This window comes from Zea mays, chromosome 1, assembly GCF_902167145.1.
Source record: "Zea mays cultivar B73 chromosome 1, Zm-B73-REFERENCE-NAM-5.0, whole genome shotgun sequence".
NCBI lineage: Eukaryota > Viridiplantae > Streptophyta > Magnoliopsida > Poales > Poaceae > Zea > Zea mays.
This window is the reverse complement of record NC_050096.1, coordinates 103,187,642-103,208,603: the sequence shown is the minus strand read 5'-3', so window position 1 is coordinate 103,208,603 and position 20,962 is coordinate 103,187,642. Positions and strand designations below refer to the sequence as shown.

Genomic DNA, 20,962 nt, shown 5'->3' with positions numbered 1-20,962 from the left:
AGGGAGTCGTACATTAGTCTCCTTAATCATTTAGAAATACCTTGGTGGTGCTGAGGATCCATCTTGTCTCACTGTAGTATTGTAATGGACCATGCATCAAGAATTCAAGATGTGAGACTTTTTTCTATCATGCTAGGTGTCGGTGGATAATTTTAGAATGATGATTGACAGTGAGAATAATACGAATAGATTGTTTTGTGCTTTTCTGCAGTCACAGGCTCACAGCACAGTTACTTCATGTGTGCGCGTGCCTGTCGTCCACGTTACCTACTCCCTCATGTTTCCTACTAGTTTGATGTCCGTGCGTTGCTACGGTTTCTATATATCATATAACAAAGAATTTACAATTGGTTACATGTTCTCAACCTACAACATTTAACCAATCATCATAGCTTTGATTTGAAATGTACAGCACAGTTGAACCCAACAGATCTAAGAAAGAATTGAGTTACATATACAAATTTCTCGATGTTTTGTTTACATGTCAAGTATTGCAAGATGAAAAGATTATCACTATGTACCACCGATTTTAAACTCTGGCAAGTTGGGTCATTTCTTCAGAGTGTAAACATTGGTCTTGTCAAAGACTTTCATCTTCCCGACAAACACTATTTGTAACATTGTTTTTGCTTTGGTAGCGACAACTTTGATGAACTCAATACCAAATATGCAACTGTTATTGACAAGAAATCCAGAGGGGTGTTTGTTTAGCATTTCAGGGGTAACATGCATGAGATGCCAGAGCTCGTACTTGCAATCTGGAAGTTCTAGTTAACTGCATAAGCAAAAAAAATATAAGGATATATATTTTCTTTCGGAAAAGATATTTAATTACAATAACAAGATTTGAAGCAAAACAGGAACACATTATTTCTAGAGAAAAATTAAATGGAAACATGGAATTGAATAGAAGGTTTTATAAAAAGCAAGTATCAAAGATTGTAAGTTATAACTGGCAGTTTCAAATGAGCAACTGGTCCAATGAGTGTACAACTCTAATCAATTCTTAGAGGAAAACATTAAAAGTTTACAAGGTATATCGTATGAAGGGTTTGACTGTTTGAGTCAACGTGTGTGTGCGTAATGATCAGTTATTCCATAAGATATTTGCTACTTTACCTAGCTGCTCATGAAAAAGCTACCTCAATGATAGTGTTAGGTTTCACTAAACTCTATGGCAGTTCAAACAAAAAGGTTGCTCACAATCAAAGTTGTTTTTTTTTGCATAGCTGCTATCTAGAGTTTTAGACAACAGACAATTGAACTCAATAAAAATTTCAATAATCCACGAAAGGACATTACCTTCAAACTGATAGTACAAACTGGTAAGGACAAACATGCAAGAGCTCCAACTTCTAAAGAAATAAATCAAACAAAACAAAATACATGAATTTACACAGGAACATCCATAAAAATCAAGACCCAAACAAACTTGCATACATTTTGTACAGAGTCCATAGAGATTCTACCATCTGCCATAATGTAGAAGTCACAAGGAATAAAAGTTTATCAAAAGAAAGTGCAACAAAATAGAAGATTGCAAAATAATTACACAAATGTATACAGGTGCTTACATCTAATGTAGCAAGTGGCTTCACCCTTTGGGAAGGTTGTGTCACGCTTAACAACAGATGTTGCCAATGAAATGACAAACAATTTTATAGAAAAATATTTCCACTACTGTAACAAGTAAAAATAAACCAGTATTTCAGATCAATGATCACATTTTCACCCAATCAATACATCAACCTTTCACACCACATTCTAGTATTCGGAACTGGACGAGTGGAGTTGAACAATTGGAATGAAAATAATGTAATTTTCATAGAAATCATAGGCATAGTACCAGAGAACCAAATCTAAGAAAGAGATGCATGGAAAGTAAATAACGAATGTAGCACATCTGAACATCACACAGAAAAGATGGCCTACAACACCACCATATGCATTCTGTGCATACCTTCTGTAACCGGGTCTGCTTTGCTGTCTGGAACAACAGAATAGCAGCATCACACATAAGAGCAGCTACTGAGCAAGGAAAAAGAATCCACATCATGAAAATATATGTGCAAAGTATGCCAGTGTACTTGTATAAGAGTTGGTTTTTTTGAAACCTGATGAAGTAGTTGTATACCTTATGTATTGTGTCAACCTGATGAAGTAGTGTGTGTGTGTGTGAACCTGAAGAAGTTTGTATGTGTGAACCTGAAATTCTGCATAATCTGTGCTAGCCTATGATATCTGTGCACCTGTGCTAGCTTGTGATATCTGTTACTTGTGCTAGCCTCTATTAGCATTAACAGTGTACCTGTGATATCAGCTTTGTGGTTTCAGCTTGTGTAACAACTTGTGTTTCAGGTTTATTTAGTTATAGTTCTATGATTTTACGTGCTCTTTTTTTCTCGAAAGCGCAGGAGAGCTGCGCATCATTATATTAAGAAAGGAAAGGTCCAAAGTGGACCGAATTACAACACCAAGACCAAACCCTCAAGCCTCCCCCATAAGGGGAAGCCTGACGGGCCCGATTTTACGTGCTCTTATGTAGCACTAAGCAGAGTTACTCGTAATTGAAGGTCATAACCGATATTCAAAGCTGTTACTCAAAACTGAAACTAAACAAAGGTGACGCTGTTGAAACAATGCAAACAGGAATTGCATGCTGGATCAAATAGGTTATTCAAAATAAGGTTTCCACTTCGCTGATCAGAATATCTACACTCAAACATAATAGATTTAGTTCTATTTGTGGAGTTCACTGAAACCAGAACAGAACAATTTCTGTTTGTGCACTCAAACATATTCAGATCTAGTTCCGTTGAGTTCTGTTTGTGCACTCAAACAAAATAGAACAATTTCTATTTTTGCAGTTCAGTTCAACAGATTCATTGAAAACAGAAATGGTGGTTTCATCAGTGAAAACAGAAATGCACTGACAACAGAAAACAGAAATACACATTCACTTAAACAAGTAGTTCACAACCAGAATTCAGTTTACTTTTCACAAGCAGTACTCATACCATAATTCCACTGATAACATGAGTTGAATACAATAACCCAAGTGCACTACAAATCATAAGTTCACAACCACAACTCACTACGAATGTCACATAGAAAAATCCCACCACTCTTCGAAGCGAATGAGGTGATGGAACAATGGAAATGGCGATCGAGTTGTGTGTGCAAAATGCAAAGCAGAGCCAAAAAACAAACCTTCTAGAGTGAGGCGAGTCGATCCACGATGAGGGCATCAGCCTGGACGTCGTCGCAGTCAAGCAGGACCTTGTGGATGTGGAGGCTATGGGAGGCGATCTTGGATTCTCGGTGGTGAAGACAAAACAATAAAATATTCTGTGTAGAGTACTAAGCAAGTATATAAATACCATTCAGTAACGAAATTAAATAAAGGAAATTCAGATGCTCCCAATCTTATGATTTTACCTTCTCAACAATTATGACCTGACCTTGCAACACAAAACAGTCCAGATATTTGATGCAGTGATCTGCCTCCTTAGTAGCAGCCATGGTGACAAAACCAAACCCCCGCGATTCCCTTGTCCAAGGATCATATACCAGATATTAAATGCAGTGATCTACCAACTCAAATGCTTTTTTTAGTTGAGTCTACGAATTCCTAACGGCCGAACCCAATAATTCCACAAGTAAACAACATTGTAAAGGAGCTATGTATAGATCCTACACACTTGATGATTATATACCAGTCCCAAATCCGAACACCAAAAATCAGAAAGCCAAAACACACCTCATGAACATGCTGCGGACGAAAATTTTGAGACCACATCAGTTGTCTATAATTAAACCCTGAATCGATAGGAGAAGGAAGTGACACGAAATTGCTGCTAGTCGCGGTTGTAGAGAACCACGAAGCTAAAAGCAGCACAGAGAATTGGGTCAGAACAGAACAGAACAGCAAAGAGAACTCAGTAGTTACAAATGTCCGGACGTGGCGAGGCATTAGACAGGAATAAGAACATCCAGATTACATCTGTTTAGATAGGTAGACCTGGTCAGTTCGGTCTTCAGCAATGACATGACTGAAACCAGCATTCTTGAGCATCTAGATAATTTGGGACCAATACTGGCCACCTGCTGATTTTTTGCTAACTTGAGACAATCCTATAGTGATTTTTCTTTTGCTGATGGATTTAACTTAATTTGTCTATATATTTAGGACCAATACTGGCCACCTGCTGATTTTCAGCGCCTGCTATCTACAAAACTGAAGGCATTGGTTAATTCCGGAAAATTAATCAAGGTCTCTCCCTCCATCCTTCCCTGGGTTGTCTTTTTAGGAATAATAGTGTGGACAGACTTCAAGCTGCATACCATTTGAATCATGATTGTAGGTAAACCAAAAGTACAAAATTGCACCAAGTCCACCCCCTCGGGCAGAATAGGCACTAAGGTATCCTCTGCTGAAGGGATGAAGTCTGAAAATAATAATGCTAAACGGCTAACTAAGCATCAAGTGATTGCTGAGCTGGAGAAGATGAAAGGCACGCATGACTAAGGAAGAGGCAGCTGCCTTTGCTGCCAAGGCAGTTGCTGAGGTAGAAGTAGCAATAGCAGAAGCTAAGGAAGCAGCAAGAGTTGCAGAGGCTGCAGAAAATGATGCTGAAGCTGCAAATGCTTTTTCTTGATGCTGTCCATTTATCAATGAGAAACAGGAATGCTGCTTCCATGGTATAGTGAACTTAGCCTTTGTTAGTATATAGCTGGTACATAAACTCTTTGACTGATAACACCTTTGGATGAATGCAGATGCTTCGAGCTTGCTGATCCTTTACCCATGCGGTCATATGGTTTTGGCCAGCAGCACACCGGTGTCTCTGCTGCAAAGATTTTCTAGATATATGAGTTTCTTGTATAGCCTTATTTATAGATCACGACGCATCAACTTTGAGGGGTTTTCAACATCTTGCTGTTGGTCCTTTGCCGTTGCAGCCTTTAGACAATCAACAGTATGATAACAAGAATTATCGTGAAAGTAGTCTTCATTTAATTTTGTTTTCTCCCCATTGTGTTGCTTTGTAATTAAACTCTAGCCTTTTCGTTTAATTAGTTGTAGTGGTGTTGTCTAGTAGAACAACTGTAGTGAAAAGAAAATGAAGAAAATGTCAGATAGCCACCTACACCTTAGTTATCCAATTTTCGATGCCGTCCTGAACGGTGAAGTGGAACTCATGGTGCAGGGTGCCCAGGTACTCCGCCACCTCCCTGGCCGCCTTGAGGTCAGGGGACCCCTCCAGACCCACGCAGAAGGAGTGGAGCTTGGTGCCCCAGCGCCTGGCGGCCTCTGTCCCGGCGAGGTGGCGAACGGTGACGGCAGCCACCAGCGACGAGTCCAGCCCGCCGGAGAGCAGGACGCCGAACGGGACGTCTTTCATCAGCCGCTTCACCACGGCCTTCTCGAACGCCTTCCTTAGCGCCAGCGGGTCGTAGGGGACGGAGGGGGTGACGATGACCTTGTCGTCGTTGTCGTCGTCATACCAAGGAAGGTTGGACACGTCACTCTGTATCATGATACGAACGGGAGTCGATGGATCCGGCCCCGAACGTTCGCCTGCTCGATGGCCTTCTCCAGTTCGTGCAGGGACACCTGGTACCTGACGAAGCCCATGAACCAGAACTCGAAGCCTGCACGTACTTCTGCTCCGGCCGGTCCTTGTTCCCACCCGGCGTGGCTGTCTTGACCCTGTCCAGCGGGATGGAGACCTTGTACGGCACCCGCACCACCGTGCCGCGCTTGGGAGAGGTCAGCGCCAGCGAGCGGTTCACGGCGACGACGAAAGCGCGAGGGGGAGCTGAACGGAGATTCGCAGCGGATGACGGGATCTAGGAGGAGGGCGTTGATGGCGGCGGATGACGGGATCTGGGAGTGGCCTCCTGCACCAGCCAATCCTTGGCGAGAGATCCGGTGGCGGCGGGGGCTGCGGCGGGGGCGTGTCCTGCGTGGAGGACAGAATACCGACAGCCACGAAAGGGTCCCCTCCGGCCTCGCGGTAGGCGGAGTCGATCTGGTCGAAGGTGGCGCTGGCGAATGCGTCGAGCAGCCAGGCGAGCGCTGATGGCGGACCCTAAGCATGGAGAGCGGATGGCGGGCGAGCGCTGAGAGCGGGATCTGCGCGGGCGAGCGCTGATGGCGGTGGAGGGGATTCTCCTGCTCGGCGGAGGGAGCGCTGATGGCTTGGGGATTGCATCGCGGGGTGGGTGCAGGGCGACATTCGCGGGGACGGGCGCGAGCATGCTGCGGGGAGGCGGAGCCACGAAAGTGGTCTACACTATGCTCTTAATAGTTGTAGAGATTAGTTGTCGTTTTGGATAAGGTTTAAGTCAAACTTATAAAATTTTGACTACAAATAACTATTTTGTTATTTAGTTTTGGAACCTAATATTTATATGCGTCAATTTGTCATAAAAAGTACTTTTATAAAAGTATAAATGTATTAAGAGTTCATTTGTATTTTAACAAAAAACATTGGTCAAAGTTATATTTTGGAGACCATGTCGTTGTCCTAAACGACAACTAATAGGAAACCGGAGGGAGTATTCGTTTAATATTAGTTGTTGCCGATGATTGAGTTCCCTGGGTATTCGGTGTGTGCCAACTGTGTTACACCAGATGTCTGGTTTCTTGTATCTAGCCCAGTTGCATTTGAAACCTAGTATGTGAGTGTCACATCCGGTGCAGAGTTCGATGTAGTATCAGATGCGTCCGGTGCCCTTCAACTCCTAGGGTGGCTCTGTTGTGCTCTCTGCGTGTATTGGCTGGTGCCTTGTGTTTGGTGCACACTAAGATATCTGATGCACTTATAGTACGTTTGGTTTGTGGAGTCACTATATGTTTCATGAGATGATGCATCATAAGTTTAATCCATCAATTTTGATAAGTTCAATCCATCAATTTGGTGGAATCAACCCACCTCTCATGTATATACTAATTATTAGCTTATGAGGAATGGGATGGTGATGGATCAACCTATTCTATTCCACAAACCAAATAAAAAAGTGAGGAGTGATAAGAAGATAGATCACTTCATTCCTCAAACCAAACACGCTCTTAGTCTTCAGGCTAATCTTTAGTTTGGTCACAGTTTTCATCTGGTGTGACATTCGATATGTCATCAGACATGTCCATGCTCTCTGTTGTATTGAATTCTTCATGTCTTTGTGTCTTTTTTGCTTATTTTATCTTGTGTCTTGTGAAGGAGCCTATAGCTGAGTTGATTAAGTACCTGAGTAGCACTCCTTAGGTTCTGAGTTCGAATCATAAAAAAAGTCACTCACGGGTTCCTCTGTTTGTGTGTGCACAAGATAGACTAACCTATGGGGGCAGATCCTCATATAGAGACCAGAAAGGGCTCAAAGCACGAGTAAAGATCCGACCTATAAGGGATAGACCCTCATATGCTGAATGCAGGCTAGCTTTTGTTTTCTCGGTCGAGGCTTGGATCATGCTTCTTAATATAATAAATATCGTGGGGGTAGTTTTTCTCTACTGGCTGGGTTTTTATCTTGTTTCTTGGACTCTGCATGATCTTAATACGTTTTCAATGATTCTTCTAATGTGCTGCTTTGAAGTGTTGATCTTCTTTATCATCTTTCTTGATCATCTTGTTGCTTTCGTTCAAGTCTACACTGTATTATTTGAATTATAAACATAAACATTAGAGAAATCATTAGTTGTAATGGTTATGCTTATTCAAAACCTTTAATCAAATGGGCCAATGTCCATTGTATATCTAAAAATTATATCTTCAAATTATTTATAATTTTGATGTAGATCAAAAAAATTATACGAGAAAGCAAAAACTTTTAAAATAGATTGTTGGGACTAACAGCTTGGCTCAAAATTGCTATATATATTGAATTTTATAAATATATATTCTACTAAAATAAATATAAGTGTTAATGTTTTCTATAGCTTTCCTAAAAAAATAAAAATTATGGACCATAAAATAACCATTTTAAATTTTCATATTATTTTTAAAAATTTGTATTTTATTTCATGCCACGTCGGCCTAACCATGACTCATCTAGTCATGTCGTATTGTATCCAACTTTGAGACACCATATGGTATTACTATTTATATTGTGTCTGAAAGCATCTAGGCCCCTGGTTGGTTTTAGTGATTAATGACAACGTAATGTTATATGTGACTAACGTGCGTTTTGCAGAGACAGATGGTAAGTTAGGTCGCATGACAGGTAGAAGTACTACAACCGTGAAAACAATCCCGGAGATAAGAACTCGAAGCGACGACTAAAACGATGAAACAAAAGGTGAAGGACTACGGAGTCCGAGTGTCAAGGAGATGTGGACACTCATGATTTAGATAGGTCTTTTATTCTATTTAGCCGTACTATAAAGAGGGGTTGTCGATGAGTAGTTTGACCAAGAGAGTTCTAGTGTAGTATTGGTGCACAATCACACTCACATACAGTGCTAGGTGTCACTCTAGAACTCACTCACAAGTTAGAACGAAAACCGATTTGAAAATCAGCTGAAAAACAAGAGTTAGGGTTTCTGGCCCTGGGGCACCGGACTGTCCGGTGTGCACCGGACTGTCCGGTGCACCCTCTGCCAGGTGGGGCCAGGCTGGTCCGGGGAAGAAGCTTCCCTTCGCAGAAACCCGAGAGCGCCTGTTTCAGAAAGGAATTTTATTGGCGCACCGGATAGTGCACCGGACAGTGCACCGGACTGTCCGGTGTGCACCGGACAGTGACTGTTCACTATCCGGTGTGCCATGAGTCCAACGGCTAACTGTCAGAACTAGCCATTGAAAATGACCGTTGGCGCACCGTTGGCGCACCGGACTGTCCGGTGCGCCATTGCGCAGTGAGATGCCTGTAAGGCTGTAACGGCTAGTTGGTGGGTGAGGGCTATTTATACCCCTTCCACCCACCATATTCAATGTCTTACACCCCACATTTATTCCAGCACATTGCTAGAGCATTGCAAGCACCAAAAGCCTAGTGAGGAGATTAGAGAATCTTAATCCGCGGTTGTTCCTCATTAGCGCTAGCGAGAGCCACCTAGAGCACACACCACTTGCATTAGGCTTCTCTTGGTCAAGCGAAAGTCTACGACTTGTTACTCTTGGTGATTGGCATCACCTAGACGGCTTGGTGGCGTTGGGAGCTCGATGATCACCGTGAAGATCTTGTTGGTGACCCGACTCAAGTTTGTAAGCGGTCTCGAGGGATCCACCGCGCCGGAGTGGCAAAGGATCATCTCATAGTGAGCACTTGGTTCTTGCGAGGACCAAGGGAGAGCGATACCCTTGCGCGGGTGCTCCAACGAGGACTAGTGGAGAGTGCCGACTCTTCGATACCTCGGGAAAAATTGGAGGAGTCTTCTAAACCTTGCTTTACATTCCGCACATAATTCAAGCACTTTACATTGTGTATTTGTTTAGCAAGTACTTGAAGTATTGTCTTAGCATTATTGTGTTTCTAGTATTATTATCTTAGTGCTAGTTGTTGGGTGAAGTTGGGCTCTTGCTTAGCTCTTGTTTAGCTTTTAATTAGTGTTGATTTTTAGAAAAGCCCAATTCACCCCCCTCTTGGGCATCGTGATCCTTTCAGTGTCACCCAAGATTATTTCGCTTCGTGTGATATAATATTTTTAGCCGTTTTTATGTCCTCAAATAGCATGGATTAAACTTTGAGCTCTAAATCTCTCTCCAACAATTCTCCCTATCCATCTTCACCCTAATTATACTTTATACTATATTTTAATACTCCTAAAAGATTCTCCTCCTATCTAGTATGTCTCCAACAATCCACTCTATCCATTTCCTCCTATACCAACTACCTCATATATTTTATTTGTATATTCAGCCATGTACAAAAATTCGGTACATAAGTACGTATTCGTATACTTACAAACTACCTTGCATCAATTTGAAATTGTTGTTGCATACATTAAAACATCGCAACACTAGTACATGCTTTAATGAAATGTTCATATTTACACAAACACGGTAATACAAACAATCTATACTACTTAAGACACTACTGTAGGCGTCCACACTACGTGCGCCATGTTCTGTCGTTCCCACACCACGCGTCCGCAGCTCTGCCCCACCATAGGTTGTCCATGGATCTACTCACCCCAGCCGCGTTCGCCCTGGACTTCCATGGACGACGTTGTACCACATGGAAGGAAAACCTCCTGAATCGTAGCGTCCGCCCTGGATCTGCGCGCCACAGCCGTCCGCTCTCTCCGCTGTTGTGATCATCCACTCTCTCCAGCTGGAGATCTCCAGAATCGACACGTTCGCGCGCCGTCCATGGAAGGAGAATCGACGCCGCCCTGGATCTGCGTGCCCCAGCCTTTATGGAAGGGGAGCGTCTGACGCCACCCCGGATCTGCGCACCCAACCTCCATGGAAGGGGATTCAGACGCCCGCTAACCTCTCCCCATATCCCCCATCCCATCGCCGCCTCCTCCTCCATCCTTATCCCATGAAGTATGTAACAACCCCGTGCTTCGCACCTCCGTCCTCATCACGCGTCGTGTGCAACAACCCCTGTCACGCGAGCGTGTGGCGACAGGCGAGGCAGGCCGCAGACGGTCAAACAAACAAGTCAGGTAGCCAGCGTGGTCATCCGCGACACAGCATTCGACAGCATGGGCGCAGTGGAGCCGCTGGCGTGGATGTCCGCCGCGGCGCGCAGGTGGCTGGAGAACACCCCGGGCCGGGCCTTAAACGCGCTGCCGCTCTCCGGCGTGCGCGTGTCCCCTCGCAGAGGGCGGTCGCGCTGAGAGCACCTAGAGGGGGGTGAATAGGTGATCCTGTAACACTTAAAACTTAGGCCACAAAAACTTGGTTAAGTGTTAGCACAATAACCGCCAAGTGGCTAGAGAGGAATCTTCAACAAAACACAATAACCAACAAGATCAATCACAGAGATGGCACGGTGGTTATCCCGTGGTTCGGCCAAGACCAACGCTTGCCTACTCCACGTTGTGGCGTCCCAATGGACGAGGGTTGCAATCAACCCCTCTCAAGCGGTCCAAAGACCCACTTGAATACCACGGTGTTTTGCTTGCTTTTCTCAATCCCGTTTGCGAGGAATCTCCACAACTTGGAGCCTCTCGCCCTTACACTTGAAATTCACAAAGAAGCACAGAGCAAGGGAGGGATTAGCAACGCACTCAAGACAAGAAATCACAGCAACACCACGCACACAAGTCGCAATGAGAGCTCACAACACAACTCAATGAGTTCACCACTCAGCAAGAGCTCTAATTGCTATCGCAAAGAATCAAAGGCGTGGAATCGATGTCTTGGTGCTTAGGAATGTTGTAGGAATGCTTGGTGAGCTCCTCCATGCGCCTAGGGGCCCCTTTTATAGCCCCAAGGCAGCTAGGAGCCGTTGAGAGCATTCTAGGAAGGCTGATCTTGCCTTCTGTCGACTGGCGCACCGGACACTGTCCGGTGCCCGATTTCCTTCCATAAATGGCGCAGTCGACCGTTGGCAGCCTGAGAGCCGTTCGCGCACCGGACATGTCCGGTGCCCCCTTCTAGCCGTTGGCTCGGCCACGTGTCCCGCGCAGATCGCGCGGCCGACCGTTGGCCCTGCCGACCGTTGGCTCACCGGACAGTCCGGTGCACACCGGACAGTCCGGTGAATTATAGCCATACGTCGCCGGTGAATTCCCGAGAGCGGCCACTTCGCTCGAGCCAGCCTGGCACACCGGACACTGTCCGGTGCACCACCGGACAGTCCGGTGCTCCCAGACTCAGCAAAGTCTTGGCTGCTCGAGCTAAGACATTTCCAATTGGATTTTTCCTGTTTCCAGCACTTAGACACAATACATTAGTCCATAAAACAATGTACTAAGTCTGAGAAACATACCTTTATCCTTGATTTGTACTTTGTCCACCTTTTTACACTTAGGCACTTGTGTTGGGCACTAAATCACCAAAATACTTAGAAATGGCCCAAAGACACATTTCCCTTTCAATCTCCCCCTTTTTGGTGATTTATGCCAACACAACATAAAGCAAGTAGAACAAGTACAAAATCAATTCAAATAAGAACCCAAAATTGTTTTGATTCAATTTTGACATATATGGATCATCCTTTGCCACCACTTGGTTTGTTTTTGCAAATCAAACTCAATTTCCTATCTCTAAATCAAATCCACTTGTAGAGACATAAAGAGAGGTATTCCTAAAGAAATTTATCAGGAATTTCAAAAACTCCCCCTTTTTCCCATAATCAACATTTCTTCCCACAAGAAGCCAACTTTTGACAAGAGAGACAATAAAAGAGTTTTGACAAACCAAAAGCTCTATTTTACTATTTTCAAAATCTCTCAAGTGGTAGCTGATCCATTTATCGCTTTGGCCTTTATTTTCTCCCCCTTTGGCATCAAGCACCAAAACGGGATCAAACTTGGCCCTTTAACACCATTGCCTCACCAAAATCTTCAAATGAGAATACAAAGGCAATAAGAGTACATGAGATGAACTTGGAATAAGTTACCCTCTCATCGGAGTGCAGTGGAAGTCTTTCATGGTCCAAGTCCACCTTTCCCTTTCAAACCTCCTTTGAGACTAAATCAAGCAAACTCAAGCAAACGGTTAGTCTCAAAGGGTCAAGTTGTAGCACAGCTCCCCCTAAATATGTGCATCACTTGCAAAAAGGACTTGTGAGGTCCAGAGAGTGTTTGTACAACTTGAGCACCACAAAAAGCAACAAAATGCAGAATGAACATGATCAAAGGCATAAACACATGTATGCTACAATTCAATCCAAGTTCCGCGAATCTAAGACATTTAGCTCACTACGCAGCCTGCAAAAGGTCTTCTCATCTAGAGGCTTGGTAAAGATATCGGCTAGCTGGTTTTCGGTGCTAACATGAAACACTTCGATATCTCCCTTTTGCTGGTGGTCTCTCAAAAAGTGATGCCGGATGTCAATGTGCTTTGTGCGGCTGTGCTCAACAGGATTTTCCGCTATTCGGATAGCACTCTCATTATCACATAGGAGTGGGACTTTGCTCAGATTGTAGCCAAAGTCCCTGAGGGTTTGCCTCATCCAAAGTAGTTGCGCGCAACACTGTCCTGCGGCAACATACTCGGCCTCAGCGGTGGATAGGGCAACGGAAGTTTGTTTCTTAGAATTCCATGACACCAGGGACCTTCCTAAGAATTGGCACGTCCCCGATGTACTCTTCCAATCGACCTTACATCCAGCATAGTCGGAATCTGAGTACCCAATCAAGTCAAAGTTAGACCCCTTTGGATACCAGATCCCGAAGCAAGGCGTAGCGACTAAATATCGAAGAATTCGCTTCACAGCCACTAAGTGACACTCCTTAGGATCGGATTGAAATCTAGCACACATGCATACGCTGAGCATAATATCCGGTCTACTAGCACATAAATAAAGCAAAGAACCTATCATGGACCGGTATGCTTTTTGATCAACGGACTTACCTCCTTTGTTGAGGTCGGTGTGTCCGTCAGTTCCCATCGGCGTCTTTGCGGGCTTGGCGTCCTTCATCCCAAACTGCTTTAGCAAATCTTGCGTGTACTTTGTTTGGGAGATGAAAGTGCCGTCCTTGAGTTGCTTCACTTGGAACCCAAGGAAGTAGTTCAACTCGCCCATCATCGACATCTCGAATTTCTGCGTCATAACCCTGCTAAACTCTTCACAAGAGTTTTGATTAGTAGAACCAAATATTATGTCATCGACATAAATTTGGCACACAAAAAGATCACCATCGCACGTCTTAGTGAAAAGAGTTGGATCGGCCTTCCCAACATTGAAAGCATTAGCAATTAAAAAGTCTCTAAGGCATTCATACCATGCTCTTGGGGCTTGCTTAAGTCCATAGAGCGCCTTAGAGAGCTTACACACGTGGTCGGGGTACCGTTCATCCTCGAAGCCAGGGGGTTGCTCCACGTACACCTCCTCCTTGATCGGCCCGTTGAGGAAAGCGCTCTTCACATCCATTTGGTACAACCTGAAAGAATGGTGAGCGGCATATGCTAGCAAGATACGAATTGATTCTAGCCTAGCCACAGGAGCAAAAGTCTCCTCAAAGTCCAAACCTGCGACTTGGGCATAACCTTTTGCCACAAGTCGAGCCTTGTTCCTCGTCACCACCCCCGTGTTCGTCCTGTTTGTTGCGAAACACCCACTTGGTTCCCACAACATTTTGCTTGGGACGAGGCACCAGTGTCCAAACTTCATTTCGCTTGAAGTTGTTGAGTTCCTCCTGCATGGCCAACACCCAGTCCGGATCTAGCAAGGCCTCTTCTACCCTGAAAGGCTCAATAGAAGAGACAAAGGAGTAATGCTCACAGAAATTAACTAATCTTGAACGAGTAGTTACTCCCTTGCTAATATCACCCAATATTTGGTCGACGGGATGATCCCTTTGGATCGTCGCTCGAACTTGGGTTGGAGGTGCCTGAGGTGCTTCTTCCTCTTCAACTTGATCATCCTGTGCTCCCCCTTGATCATGCGCCTCCACTTGAGGTACCTGTTCGTCATCTTGGGTTAGGGGATGCACCATAGTTGAGGAAGACGGTTGATCTTGCTCCAATTGTTCCTGAGGCCGTACATCTCCAATCGCCATGGTGCGTATCGCGGCCGTTGGAACGTCTTCTTCATCTACATCATCAAGATCAACAACTTGCTCTCTTGGAGAGCCATTAGTCTCATCAAATACAACGTCGCTAGAGACTTCAACCAAACCCGACGATTTGTTGAAGACCCTATACGCCTTTGTATTTGAGTCATAACCTAATAAAAACCCTTCTACAGCTTTGGGAGCAAATTTAGAAGTTCTACCTCTCTTCACAAGAATATAACACTTGCTCCCAAATACACGAAAGTACGATACATTGGGTTTGTTACCGGTTAGCAGCTCATATGAAGTCTTTTTGAGGAGGCGGTAAAGGTAGACCCTGTTGACGGCGTGGCAAGCCGTGTTCACGGCTTCCGACCAAAAACGCTCGGGGGTCTTGAACTCTCCAAGCATAGTCCTCGTCATATCAATGAGCGTCCTGTTCTTCCTCTCTACCACACCATTTTGCTGAGGTGTGTAGAGGGCGGAGAACTCGTGCTTGATCCCCTCCTCCTCAAGGAAATCCTCCACTTGAAGATTCTTGAATTCGGACCCGTTGTCGCTTCTTATCTTCTTCACCTTGAGCTCAAACTCATTTTGAGCTCTCCTTAGGAAGCGCTTGAGGGTCCCTTGGGTTTCAGACTTATCCTGCAAAAAGAACACCCAAGTGAAGCGGGAAAAGTCATCAACAATAACTAGACCATACTTACTTCCTCCTATGCTCAGATAGACGACGGGTCCGAAGAGGTCCATATGCAGCAGCTCCAGAGGTCTTGAAGTGGTCATCACATTTTTGGTGTGATGAGAGCCTCCCACCTGTTTCCCTGCTTGACAAGCTGCACAAGGTCTATCTTTTTCGAAGTGTACATTGGTTAGACCTATTACGTGTTCTCCCTTTAGAAGCTTGTGGAGGTTCTTCATCCCCACATGTGCTAAGCGGCGATGCCACAACCAGCCCATGCAAGTCTTAGCTATTAAGCATGCATCTAGACCGGCCTCTTCTTTTGCAAAATCAACCAAATAAAGTTTGCCGTCTAGTACACCCTTAAAAGCTAGTGAACCATCACATCTTCTAAAGACAGACACATCTATATTTGTAAATAGACAATTATATCCCATTTTGCACAATTGACTAACAGATAACAAATTATATCCAAGCGACTCTACTAAAAACACATTAGAAATAGAGTGCTCAGATGAAATAGCAATTTTACCTAACCCTTTTACCTTGCCTTGGTTCCCATCACCGAATATAATTGAATCTTGGGAATCCTTATTCTTGACGTAGGAGGTGAACATCTTCTTCTCCCCCGTCATATGGTTTGTGCATCCGCTGTCGATAATCCAGCTTGAACCCCCGGATGCATAAACCTGCAAGGCAAATTTAGGCTTGGGTCTTAGGTACCCAACTCTTGTTGGGTCCTACAAGGTTAATCACAATTGTCTTAGGGACCCAAATGCAAGTTTTATCACCCTTGCATTTTGCCCCTAATTTCCTAGCAACTATCTTCCTATCCTTTTTACAAATAGCAAAGGAAGCATTTAAAGCATGATAAATTGTAGAGGGTCCATTCATAACTTTCCTAGGAACATGAACAATATTCTTTCTAGGCACATGATGAATATTTTTCCTAGGCATATCTCTATTATGCATATAGGAGGAACTGGGAGCAAACATAACATAAGAATCATAGGCATGTGAATCAAAAGCATTACAACTCCTATGAGACTGTCTTCTATCATTGTACATAAAAGCATGGTTCTTCTTAGTACTACTTGCCATAGGGGCCTTCCCTTTCTCCTTGGCGGAGATGGGAGCCTTATGGCTTGTTAAGTTCTTGGCCTCCCTCTTGAAGCCAAGCCCATCCTTAATTGAGGGGTGTCTACCAATCGTGTAGGCATCCCTAGCAAATTTTAGTTTATCAAAATCACTTTTGCTAGCCTTAAGTTGGGCATTAAGGCTAGCCATTTCATCATTTAACTTTGCAATAGAAGCTATGTGTTCACTACAAGCATTAATATCAAAATCTTTACATCTATTGCAAATAACAACATTTTCTACACAAGTTGTTGATTTACTAGCTATTTCTAACTTAGCATTCAAATCATCATTAATGCTCCTTAAGCTAGAAATTGTCTCATGGCAAGAAGATAATTCATAAGAAAGCATTTCATTTCTTTTAACTTCTAAAGCATGAGATTTTTGTGCTTCTACAAATTTGTCATGTTCTTCATACAACAAATCTTCTTGTTTTTCTAAAAGCCTATTCTTATCATTCAAGGCATCAATCAATTCATTAATTTTATCTACCTTGGTTCTATCTAGGCCCTTAAATAGACATGAATAATCTATTTCATCCTCATCACTAGATTCGTCCTCACTTGAAGAAGCATAAGTAGAGTTTCGGGTACATACCTTCTTCTCCCTTGCCATAAGGCATGTGTGACGATCGTTGGGGAAGAGGGATGACTTGTTGAAGGCGGTGGTGGCGAGTCCTTCATTGTCGGAGTCGGACGAGGAGCAATCCGAATCCCACTCCTTGCCAAGATGTGCCTCGCCCTTTGCCTTCTTATAGTTCTTCTTCTTCTCCCTCTTGTTCCCTTGATCCTGATCACTATCATTGTCGGGACAGTTAGCAACTAAATGACCAATCTTACCGCATTTGAAGCATGAGCGCTTCCCCTTGGCTTTGGTCTTGCTTGGCTGTCCCTTGCGACCCTTTAGCGCCGTCTTGAATCTTTTGATGATGAGGGCCATCTCTTCATCATTAAGTCCGGCCGCCTCAATTTGTGCCACCTTGCTAGGTAGCGCCTCCTTGCTTCTTGTTGCCTTGAGAGCAAGGGGTTGAGGCTCGTTGATTGGACCATTCAATGCGTCGTCCACGTACTTCGCCTCCTTGATCATCATTCGCCCGCTTACGAATTTTCCAAGGACTTCTTCGGGCGACATTTTGGTGTACCTGGGATACTCACGAATATTATTCACCAAATGAGGATCAAGAACGGTAAAGAACCTTAGCATCAGTCGGACGATGTCGTGGTCCGTCCATCGCGTGCTTCCGTAGCTCCTTATTTTGTTGATAAGGGTCTTGAGCCGGTTGTATGTTTGGGTTGGCTCCTCGCCCCTTATCATCGCGAACCGTCCAAGCTCGCCCTCCACCAACTCCATCATGGTGAGCAAGGTGACGTCATTCCCCTCATGAGAAATCTTGAGGGTGTCCTAGATCTGCTTGGCGTTATCCAAGCCGCTCACTTTGTGGTATTCATCCCTGCAACAATGAAGCTAGAAGAACAGTAGTAGCTTGTGCATTCTTATGAATTTGCTCATTAATGAACATGGGACTATCCGTACTATCAAAGTGCATTCCACTCTCTACAATCTCCCATATACTAGGATGGAGAGAGAATAGGTGACTACGCATTTTGTGGCTCCAAAATCCGTAGTCCTCCCCATCAAAGTGTGGAGGCTTGCCGAGAGGAATGGAGAGCAAATGTGAATTTGAACTTTGCGGAATACGAGAGTAGTCAAAAGAAAAGTTCGAATTAACCGGTTTCCTTCTCTCGTAGTCGTTGTGGTCGTCGTCCTTTTGGGAAGAAGTAGACTCATCGCTGTCGTCGTAGTAGACGATCTCCTTGATGCGCCTCGTCTTCTTCTTCTTCCCATCTTTCCATCTATGGCCCGAGCCCGAGTCGGTAGGCTTGTCATCCTTCGGCTCGTTGACGAAAGACTCCTTCTCTTTGTCGTTGATCACGATTCCCTTCCCCTTAGGATCCATCTCTTCGGGCGATTAGTCCCTTTGTGAAGAGAACGACTCTGATACCAATTGAGAGCACCTAGAGGGGGGGTGAATAGGTGATCCTGTAACACTTAAAACTTAGGCCACAAAAACTTGGTTAAGTGTTAGCACAATAACCGCCAAGTGGCTAGAGAGGAATCTTCAACAAAACACAATAACCAACAAGATCAATCACAGAGATGGCACGGTGGTTATCCCGTGGTTCGGCCAAGACCAACGCTTGCCTACTCCACGTTGTGGCGTCCCAATGGACGAGGGTTGCAATCAACCCCTCTCAAGCGGTCCAAAGACCCACTTGAATACCATGGTGTTTTGCTTGCTTTTCTCAATCCCGTTTGCGAGGAATCTCCACAACTTGGAGCCTCTCGCCCTTACACTTGAAATTCACAAAGAAGCACAGAGCAAGGGAGGGATTAGCAACGCACTCAAGACAAGAAATCACAGCAACACCACGCACACAAGTCGCAACGAGAGCTCACAACACAACTCAATGAGTTCACCACTCAGCAAGAGCTCTAATTGCTATCGCAAAGAATCAAAGGCGCGAAATCGATGTCTTGGTGCTTAGGAATGTTGTAGGAATGCTTGGTGTGCTCCTCCATGCGCCTAGGGGCCCCTTTTATAGCCCCAAGGCAGCTAGGAGCCGTTGAGAGCATTCTAGGAAGGCTGATCTTGCCTTCTGTCGACTAGCGCACCGGACAGTCCGGTGCACACCGGACACTGTCCGGTGCCCGATTTCCTTCCATAAATGGCGCAGTCGACCGTTGGCAGCCTGAGAGCCGTTGGCGCACCGGACATGTCCGGTGCACACCGGACAGTTCGGTGCCCCCTTCTAGCCGTTGGCTCGGCCACGTGTCCCGCGCAGATCGCGCGGCCGACCGTTGGCCCTGCCGATCGTTGGCTCACCGGACAGTCCGGTGAATTATAGCCGTACGTCGCCGGTGAATTCCCGAGAGCGGCCACTTCGCTCGAGCCAGCCTGGCACACCGGACACTGTCCGGTGCACCACCGGACAGTCCGGTGCTCCCAGACTCAGCAAAGTCTTGGCTGCTCGAGCCAAGACATTTCCAATTGGATTTTTCCTGTTTCCAGCACTTAGACACAATACATTAGTCCATAAAACAATGTACTAAGTCTGAGAAACATACCTTTATCCTTGATTTGTACTTTGTCCACCTTTTTACACTTAGGCACTTGTGTTGGGCACTAAATCACCAAAATACTTAGAAATGGCCCAAAGACACATTTCCCTTTCAAGCGCGCTCTGCTCGCTCCGTGTGCCGCCCCACCTCACGGTGCGTGCCTCTCCGTCCCTCCTTCCTCCCATCCTAGCTCTTGCGGAGACAAAGGTCGTGCGACAGGTTCTTGGCTTGGCTCTCTCCCTCCCCTGCCCCTGGTCAGGACGCGGAGGGGAACTGGCACGCGGGCGCCATCGCGATGGCGGCGGACGATGTGTGCGCCGCGACCATCATGTCTGTGGAGGGCATCGTCAAGGTCTCCGTCCACTACGACATCTCCTACTTCACACCGGCCAAGCTCCATGTGCGTACACACGACACTGCTCTCCTCTCCGGTGTCTCGCATAAGTCTGCGTCTTTAACACTGGAGTGAGTCGTGAGCGAGAAAAGAAACAATAAGTAGAGGGCATCATGGATGGATGCCAGTCAGCAGAGCACAATATTGCGAGATGTTCATGCAGAGTCCAATCTTTTTTTTCTCTATTCTAATTCTAATCAAATTAATCCTTAGAAGTTGAAACATTTTGTGGACATCTTTCTTTTTCACGGCACACCTTTCACAGAAATCGGATCCAGTTTGGTGAGCCTGGTCTTTCAAGTAATAGCCGCTTTAATTCCTCGGGCACACAGTTAGCATTAGATGCACATTCTTCCGCACAAGGAAGAAAGGTCTCAAGTCCATTCTATTCTATCTAGGAAGTAGAGGGCATGCTTCTTTTTGAAGCTTTTGTTTCCCAGAAGCAACATCGTTACTGCTTTCTGGGTAATGGGGGTAACAGCAGGGCAACCAAAGTTTGCTTAGGTTGGAGCAAAGAAGGGTTATGAACCACACTGAAGTTTTGTGCGTCCAGGATGAAGTGGAGATGGATGGTCGGGTGGTGGAGCAGAAAGGGCGGATGACTGCGGTGGCGGTGGAGATCCGGAAGAAGGAATCCGGCGAGCTGGTGGCCATCAGGAGGCAGTGGATGACGGCCTCCAGGCCCAAATGCGTTGCTGCTCACAGCAAGATCTGAACTGAATCTTCTTACTTCCTTCCTTCCTTGGGTTTCCTTTCCTACCTCGAAATCTACTGCTCTCGAGTGAATTGAACTGGCTGTAATTACTAATTACTAGGGAAAAGCACGGTTTAGGGTGCTGTGATTTGTCTGCATATCCGGTTACTGGCACGCCTAGGATCTGGTCTGCGTTGCTGGCATGCCCAAGATCCTCTTGCTGCCGGGCTAGATCGAACTCGCTGAGGCCTGAGGGTTACTACCCATAATTCAAGGGCCTGTTTGTATCCCATAAATCAAAACCAATATCTGAAACCAGTA

The 20,962-nt window shown here is 45.1% G+C and overlaps 1 protein-coding gene across 1 annotated transcript; it reads left to right on the top strand.

Moving 5' to 3' along the window:
- Nucleotides 1-10,654: 10,654 nt before the first annotated feature.
- On the top strand, nt 10,655-20,662 carry LOC103644824 (acyl-coenzyme A thioesterase 13). Its single transcript, XM_008667979.1, has 4 exons — nt 10,655-10,779; nt 19,670-19,706; nt 19,813-19,953; nt 20,501-20,662. The coding sequence occupies exons 1-4, from the start codon at nt 10,655-10,657 to the stop codon at nt 20,660-20,662; spliced, it is 465 nt and encodes a 154-aa protein (XP_008666201.1).
- Nucleotides 20,663-20,962: the final 300 nt, after the last annotated feature.